The 9,117-nt window shown below is 40.9% G+C and overlaps 1 protein-coding gene across 1 annotated transcript; it reads left to right on the top strand.

The window, feature by feature from the left end:
- The first annotated feature begins 2,026 nt into the window (after positions 1-2,026).
- LOC109856870 (limbic system-associated membrane protein-like) lies at positions 2,027-9,077 on the top strand. The gene is made up of 10 exons (XM_020432582.1): positions 2,027-2,241; positions 3,451-3,555; positions 4,197-4,412; positions 4,775-4,896; positions 5,082-5,223; positions 5,819-5,916; positions 6,932-7,228; positions 7,694-7,889; positions 7,980-8,039; positions 8,164-9,077. Exons 1-10 carry the CDS (start codon positions 2,202-2,204, stop codon positions 8,310-8,312), a joined length of 1,425 nt encoding a protein of 474 aa, XP_020288171.1. The 5' UTR covers positions 2,027-2,201; the 3' UTR covers positions 8,313-9,077.
- The last annotated feature ends 40 nt before the right edge of the window (positions 9,078-9,117 follow it).

Here is a 9,117-nt window from a genome sequence, read left to right as displayed (position 1 = left end):
ATGAAATTTTTGTTTCGAAATTGTATTTTTCTTGATTTTTTTTTTTTTTTTTTTTTTTTTTTTTTTTTTTTGTTTTCTTCAGGAAGACAAAAAAATTTGTGTTGTATCGTGTTTATTTTTGTCATTATTTTTTCAGGAACCAAAAAAAAAAGGAAAGACAGAAGACGCGCGAGAGGACACGAACGGAGAAAAAAAAAGCCAAACCGAAAATCAAAGTATCGCGGATTACGCATTACGGTATTTAGTATTAATTATCGAACGCGAGCGTTCGAATTACGCCTGAGAGAATAGTGAACACACACGTGGAGAGAGGGGAGGGGGGGGGTGGTTATCGACCATTCCTGCTACATGCCGCAAATTATCTCATTGACCATATACGGCCTTGCTCTGCGGAGCTGATTCTCTGCACGAGAGTTACTTCCGCACTTGGCGCGATCTCAACAAACTTCGATATCGTCGCAGTCGTGCAAAAAAAAATACAAGATAGCGAATCGTCGAGATAAAACGGATGATGAACGTGAGAAGAGCGGAGCTGTTTTCAGCGGGAGAAAACAGTAATCGCGAGACGGGTTGTTCTCTTTGTCACTTCCGTTCGTCGGTGTGACGATGTGTTCTTTACGAAAGAGAACCTAACCCGTAAACACACACAATTCAGCCGATGAGGAAGGCACGAATGTGTCGGAACTTCGGTGAATTAGCGGCAATTAACGCGAGAACCTTTTTAGCCGACGCGCGACACACGTGAACACATACACACACACACACACACGCACGATTGTGTGTCATTCGCGCGGGGCGGAAAGATTAAACCTCGTGTCAGAGGTCATCGTACTTTTTTTTTTTTTTTAACTCGCGCTATTCGTGTTATTCTATCGTAAATTTCGTAAAAAACAGAACGTTCGTCGACAGCTCGATTGTTTTCCAGCGAATTCCTTCTCGAAAATCCATTTAAGAGGAAATCTTCGCTTCTACTTCAACGGATGCATCGGATAATTGAGAACCGTTTTAGAGAGAACTTCTTCTTCTCTCTCCCTTTCTCTCTCCGTGAACTTGGATTAAGTACATTCACATAGATTTTCACTACTACACGCACGATGCCAACTCGAGAGGAGGATTACTTTTCTTTTTGAATAGCGTCTTCATTCTACCGAGCCCTTTTCTTGTCTTCGCCTTCTTTTGTCTACGTTATTGAAACTGAAGTGGCCGACTGATCCGCAAAATAGCTAATTTTGTAATATTCATGGTTTTATTACGTATTGAGCATCTGACTGTTCTCGATTTGCGTACGAACAAGCGCCGAGACCCCTCGCCGCGCGCATGTATTTCTAAATAAACACGTGTATAAGAAGGCCGCGATCTCCCTTCAAGGAAGGAGACGCGTGTAAATCGCTTATTGGATTAACGGTCTAATGGCTCTATACACAGTGCGTGTTCGTGCGTAAATTGAACAAATTATAGAAGAATGCCTTTGGGTGTTTGTCGTGGGTGGACAGCACCCTGTAACCCCTATAGAGAGCGACTTTGCAATAAAAGTCGACGGTTCTCAATCCGGTGTGTGTATAAATTTCCATTTCTCGGAGCTACGTCATTCGATCAAGAGACGAAAAACTCGGTCCGTGTGGAATTGCTTCCTTAAAGAATCGGATTTACATCGAGAGGGAAAATTGATCACCTAAATGTTTTTTTTATTTCGCGAGTATTTCCCTCTTTCTGATACGTGTATTGTATTTCTAATTCTCATTCTTTTAGACTTGAGTTACTTTAAGTAACGAGATTTCAATGATTTTACATAACATTTACGTTAAAAATTTTTTAATAACTTTCATATCATAAATAATTAATTACTTGGGGTGCGAGGAAACGTCAAGAGAGAAATGAAATAAATATAATTAATCAAAGGGAACACGCTCGGTCTCCGCTCTTAATGCGGCATGAGTATCCCTGAGTCATGCAATGAACAACTGCTCTCTTAAATAGCGATGATGTGCGTGTGCGTGTTGACGCGTATGTAAGAGATCGTAGGGAGCACGGATCACATCTTGATGCGAGATCAGTGCCTCGTGAAAGACCGAGGAAATCACGCGCGCGCGAGAGAAAGAACGTCGTTTTTTCTCATCTCGCGCGATATCAGTTTTTGGCGCGAATCTCCGCAAGAACGGCATATCTCGACACGTGGTTGGGCGCGTGTGTAATTTTGTGAAATGACGCTTTTTGCTTGGATCCTTTATTTCTTTGTAATCGGTAACATACAAAAAAAAAACACCTATATATCTAATCAAATCGAGCGAGTGTGTGTGAATGTTTTGCGCGTTTCTCGCAGCATGGCGGTACAAAAAAAATTGCTCGTTTCGCACAAATGCGGGTTTTCTGAGTTTTTTTTTTTTCAACAAAAGCAAAAATATGTTAAATAATGGAATTTTTGAACACGAGAAAAATTATAAATTTCTCGGGAGACTTCTCTTCGCAAAAAAAAAAAAATTTTTTAAATACGCGGTTTTCCATCAGACAAAAATGATTCGCACCCATCGCTTTGTTGTTGCTCTCTCACTCATTTGGGACAATGGTAGACAAGGAAAATACAGTTGTGCAACCCAGTTTCTCTCTGGGTCTAATCAGCGCGGATAATAAAATTCGCGACTGAAATATCTTTTACGCGAAGCGGCATAATTTATATAGCGTGCATTTCCGTATGTGTGCGGATCGATTTCTTTGAGAGGGAAAAACCACGCCGCGACCCCGCGGAAAAGTGGTACGTAAAAAACTTTATCACTCGTGTGCCGCGGCGCACGCGACTTCGGCAATCAATTCTACCCTTTCGACCTCGCCGGGTCTCTTTTCTCTTCGACGAGCGGTGCGTGTGCGAAGTCACACACAAATCGCGTTCGTTAAGTAGTTCGTTAATTTCACATTTTTTTCCTCTTTTTTTTTTTTTTTTTTTTCTTATACACGTCATATACGAAAGTTCTTCCGCGTGCGCACGTCACCGGTCATAATAATAATTGATCACGTAAATTAACGAATCTCTCCGCGCATTGCGAAAATAAAAATTCCGCGTAATCACGCGTGCGTGCGAGATTGCGCGGAGATCTGTGTCGAATTTCGCATAAAAGAAGCTCGGAAAGAAAAAGCATAAAAAAAAAAAAAAACCACTAAGCTTTCTGCAATGCGGATACCGAGGATAAAAATCGCGAGAAAGTTTCTAACAAATATATAAATTGCACAAATCACAATTGTAAATTACGAGAGAAAATCTTAAACAAAAGAAAAAAAAAAAGAAAGAAAAAAAAACAAGTACTTCAGATAACAATCGGCCGCGAACTAAATACATTTTTATAACATCGCCATATTTTTTTTTTTTTCTCGGTAATTTCTGCTCGGTGCGTGCTCGTAATCTTGAGCAGCGAATTAATTAATTGCATCACATTTGTTGACATCTGTGTGTTGTTGCAGGTTTGGCTCATGCCAAGACAAATCGTCACTTTCAAAGCTACCCGACGACAGTGCAAACTTTTGAGAACGACACGGTTTTGCTCCCCTGCTACGTGGAGAATCAGAGTACGTATATTGGCGCGATATCAACGCGATGGGTCTTGCTCATTTTTCTGTGTGCTTTTCCACACGCTGTGTGTAAGAGAAAAAAAATTACTGTCGTTTGTCCGATACATTACCCCGAAACCGAGCTACAATTTTAATACTCTCGATAACAACACGGGATGTTTCTTTGATGCGTCGTTATTTCTACCCACGTGAGCGTGCAAAATTCAGGATAAAGTGACACAAAGGAAAACACGTTGCTCGCTCCGAGAGAGCGTTGCGGATAAATTTCACAAGCCATAAGTCCCGCGTTAGAAAAAGCTTAAACTCTGCACTTTATCAAGACAAAAAAAAAAAAAAAAAGACAGTTCCGTTCGCATCCGTCTAATTATTTCTATTCCTCGGCGCAAATTGTTCAATCTGCTCAAGAAAGAGAGAAATGGCAAAAGAAAAAAAAGGAAAAGCTTCTTCTCGTGACGAGATTCTAATCGGCTTACTTCGAGCTTCGTTAATACATGTCCGTAACACGTACCTATTTGCGTCGAGTGCAAACGTCGTAATGATGACATATGGGAACGGGCTCGAAATGGACTCGCGAAAACCGAAAAACCTCTCTCTCTCTCTCTCTCTCTCACTGCTCTCTCTCTTTCTCTCGTGTATAGGCGCGCAAACCAAAGTGGAGTGGTGGCGAGACTCGAATCTCTTGGCCGATAGCGGAGACCCGGGGGTGCAGTCACCCGAAAGAATCACCCTGTACAGCAACGGGAGTTTGCGGGTCCTTCACGTGCAGCGGGAGGACAGCGGCGAATATGTATGCCAGGCGACTCGACCTCCTCCCTGGGGAAGCGTTACGCAAGTACACGAGATCGAAGTGATGTGTGAGTACAGAGTATTACGTTGGCTATAGACCGCGTTGTGCGCGCCGAGAGATAAGCGTCTCTCTCTCTCTCTCTATAGGGATGGCGTTTCCCAATGGGAAATCCGTCTCTCTATGCGAAGTTCCTCGGCGCGCGCTGAAAAGGATTCGAGAATTCAACCGGACGTCTATCTCATTTCTGCCAGTGCTTATCTTACACGGACTCGCTTCGCCGTTTAACGTTTAGCTTTCGAAATCCCACGTCTGTTTCAGAAACCGTTTCAATGTGTACATAAGAAACGTGTGACGATCAATGTTTAAAAAAAACACACAAGTGGTTCTTCGTTATTTGTTGTCCTTTTTTTTATGTTGTTCTGTACTTAGATCCGCCGTCGGTGGAGACTGTGCCGGCGTCCGGTGAATTAGAGGTCAATTTGGGAGAGCAGGTCGAGATGCAATGCCTGGTGAAAGGTGTACCGGATCCTATTATAAGCTGGAGGACCAAGGTGATGGACATATTCGTGACGTTTGCTCGTGTCGTTAATATATTTTGCGCAATTTGCGCGAAAAAGCGATGAGTATGAAAAGCGAGAGATAGAGCTTGTGCAGCGGAAGCGAATGATAAAGTCAATTAAATTGAAGTGGATCGTATGTTTTGCGGAAATCAAAGCGCAATGCGTCTTCTTCACAGGACAAAGAACTCCCGTTATTGGAGAATAGACCGCAATTGAGACTTCATGCTGACGATCGACATCTTGCCGGCAGGTACACTTGCGTCGCCTCTAATAAAGTCGGTGATCCTGCCGAGGCGCATATAGATTTGCGTATCAGATGTAAGTCGATGTGTGTAGTTCGAGCTCTATCCTATTCTATTTTCATTACGTAGATTAAATTTTTCGCGTGGTCACAGAGTTACTCTTTTTCTTATCAAAATCACAAGAACTCAACGCGAATCGCGAAGATTGTATCGCACTTGCAATTAAATCGACTTTAATTATGACCGCCTCTGCTGGTCATGTAAACCGTGTTTCAACCTACTATTCGCTACGTAGTGACATAATTAAGTTACGAAATTGCTCCGCAGATTGGTCTCTTTAGTATTCCAATCAAATGCACGAGTGAATCCATTATGTTCATCGTGCATTTGCTAGTCAAGTCCTTTGCAGATGTTAATCAACTCTTGTGGTACACAATTTACTGTCGCGATATCAAAACAAGTTATGCGCATTGCGAAAATAGTTCCAGACCTTGCAAATAAGACGCGTACGTGACTCGAATAAAAATCCTAAAATTTTGAACAAATCGCGGGATGTATATAAATTTTGAAATGTTAATTCTGTTTGCGTTTGTGTGTGTGTGTGTGTGTGTGTAAGCTTTTTTTGCAACAATAATTCTGTTACAATAACTTGATGTGAAAAATATTAACAGACAAGCCGGAGATCTACGTGAGGAAGCCGTGGGTGCACGCCCATCCGGAGGTGCCGGTACAATTGACTTGCACTGTGACCGCCTGGCCCGAGGCGGAGGTGAGACCGACCCTTTTCCGCGCCGTTAATTGTGCAGTTGGAACAATAATTAACGCGACGAAGAAATGCGCGCGTGCACGCGAGTCGCGCGACCAAAAATTAAACTTTTAATTACTTAGCGGCGACACACAGTCTTTACGTTGCCAAGTTCGTGGTCGACCGCGATTACACAAAGCGCATGCTGGCGCTTTATGTAGTTTATTTTTTTATTTTATTTTTTTTTTAAGCCGCGATTCTTAAAACTCTACGAGAATATAAAATAGCCGTTTTACTTCTCCGGTGCACGGCCAATTGCAGCAATTCTCAAAGGAGGAATTGCATTCGCATGATTACTCGTCTCGGTCGAGTAATCTCGGCACCCTCATTGACCCCTAAAATCGACGCGGAATAAGTATAGATACTTTGAAAGATAAAAAAAAGGGACTCTCTCTTTTGAAACAAATTGCGCGCATATTGTTGAAGAAAATCAATTTACGTTTGCGCGCTCTAAAAACGAGCATCGGGGCATTTTATATAACGCGCGACACAACACTACGCATACCCACGCGCGCGCACATATATGAAGAAAAAACGAGATTTCAACAACTACAAGAAGACAAAAATATTTTTCTGGCGTATAAGAATCGTTTTTTTAGATCTCAACGAGTTCTTCACGCTTGGTAACTAAATGAAATCGCCCTTCCTATCTGTCAAGCAATTTCTCACCCGTGATCCCCCTAAAGCCAGTCGCACGTGACAAATCGATTCGCGGAGAACGTGACTTACGATACCTGTTTTTTTTTTTTTTTTCTCGTGCAAAAGAAAAAGAGCGAAGGAAAATTACCGCGTTCATTGCGGCGCTCGGTAAATCTTCGCGGAGAATTTAACGTCGCCCGATATAATATTTCCTCTCAGAGCGCTTTATATTACGAGAATTGATGCGGATAAGTCGTTAAATTTTCTCAACGCGCGCGTTACAATTCGCGTCGTTTTTAACGCGCGATGTCAAATTATTGCGCAACAAAAATCTTTTCAGGTAGAGTGGTACTTCAAAAACGAGACGGTGAAAATTAACGCGAGGAAACACAGAAAGGGGGATGATCACACTCTGCTGTTGAGAGACGTGAAACCGACGAATTACGGTTCTTACGTCTGCAGAGCATCGAACACAATGGGCGTCACCGAGAAGAGCGTCGAGGTGTCCGGGATCGCGAATCCGGCTGTGTTCAAGAAGGAATCGCGTAACTCGTCCGCCACGTCGTACTACTTCATCTGGGAAGTCGATAGTTACAGTCCCATCATCGAGTACCAATTCTGGTTTCGCAAATACAGGGTGAGAGAAGAAGGGTCTCTTTCTTATCGAAATAGGCCGGGGGTTATCGACAACAATAGAAAATCCTCGTGTGCGAAATCTCGACGAAATGGATACAATAAAAATAAATCGACATTCTCATCTTTTGCGTCTCTCTTTCTCTGAGAAATGAGATTCTCTCAAGATGGTAAGATTCGTATTCGTGCAATATTCGCGTTACGACTTTGATGGCGGCGGGGCACGCGATACATCAATCGAATTCGAAGACAATTACGAAAAACAGCGTGGCTGTATTGTATTATTAGAATTTTTATTGCGTAACGATACTAGGATGGTTCATAAAATATCTATAACTCGCATCGATATAAAAGTTTGTCTACGCACGCTTGTTTACACATTTACGCTTCTTTGATCTTGGGAAAAAAAAAAGAGACTGATTTTAGAACACCTAGGTGTTATATGCGTATATCCTTGTGTATATCGTAGAAAGGTGGCAGTGGCGACTGGCACAAATTATACATACCCAGCGGCAGCGACGCCAGAAGTCCTGTGCACGTCCGATCCTTCAATCTGACAGGCCTGAATCCGGCGACCCACTACGAGGCGGTCGTTCTGTCCAGAAATCGTTACGGGTGGGGCTATCCCTCGGAAATATTGCGCTTTCACACAGACGGAGCTCCAGGTGATAAAAACCAAATTTTACTTATTGTCACATGTATATTATCTTCTTCCGGAAGTTCTCGACGTGTAATTATTTATTCTTACTTTGCAGCTCTCGATTCCGGTGAAAATCTCGAGACGGACGTCGATCAGGAACAGAACAACGTAGCAGGTTGGACATTTTAAATCAAAAATTTCGCTTATATTTCACTACTCGCGAAAAAAATTATACATTAAAAATAAAAAATTTATATATTATTACCGATAAAATTGAATATATGGTTGTTTCTCTGCAGTTATCGCGGTATCCATGTCGCAGCAATATCCCTTGGCATCGGGCGCGAACGAGTCAACGTGTCGAGCAGACGTTTTGATGTTGTCGATGCTGAGTACACTGGTTTGTGTTTACAGTTTCAATTACAAGACATTCGGTAACAGATTTTAAGCAATATGTTGTACAAGAGATAAGAAAAGAATATAAATTAAACGGAATCCGTGTTGTTGTAATTTTTATGAATGAAAAAAAAACGACGACAAGCAATTTTGTCGACATAATTGAAAAACTTTCAATTACGTCTCCTATCGAAATAATGGTTGTGAAAAAAAGTGTGTTATCGAAATAATCGTTTTGTCTTTCGTAATTTATAAATTTTTTTTTTTTTATTTTATTTTTATTTATTTTACCACACCTGAGTGCAGTCGCTCGGGTCTTGGTTCATGCGAAATGATTCATGAAATGTGCTAATATCGGGAATATAATACAGGCTTTACTGATACAGGACATAGTAAGGAGATCATAATTAGATAAATTTAATTTAAATGTAAATTTTTTACAGCCTGTAAGAAAAGTGTAATAATAATAATAATAATAATAATATTAATAATAATAATAATAATAATAATTCCATTCTTCCTGCTTTGACTGGTTGTAAACTGTTTTGTATTCTTATACAATTATCTCTTATTATATATAATTAGTATATAATATTATATAATATTATATCAGACATTCACACACAACGTTCGCGGTATGAAAAGGGATATTTGCCCGTCGCTGTTTTTATCCGTTCTGCGTGTTTTTTTTTTTGTTTTTTTTTCATTCTTGTTCACTTTTATTTAATAATGCTTATGCTCTTCTGATGACTAACATATGTAGCGCAAAATATTTGATAAATCGGTCTCGTTTAAAAGTGAAAAATGTATGTAAAAACCTGTGAATCCTCAATGCAACGACATTATTATAGAGCATT

This window comes from Pseudomyrmex gracilis, unplaced genomic scaffold (assembly GCF_002006095.1).
Source record: "Pseudomyrmex gracilis isolate BER0280 unplaced genomic scaffold, ASM200609v1 scaffold_137, whole genome shotgun sequence".
Classification (NCBI taxonomy): Eukaryota; Metazoa; Arthropoda; class Insecta; order Hymenoptera; family Formicidae; genus Pseudomyrmex; species Pseudomyrmex gracilis.
This window is presented reverse-complemented; position numbering and strand designations above follow the sequence as displayed.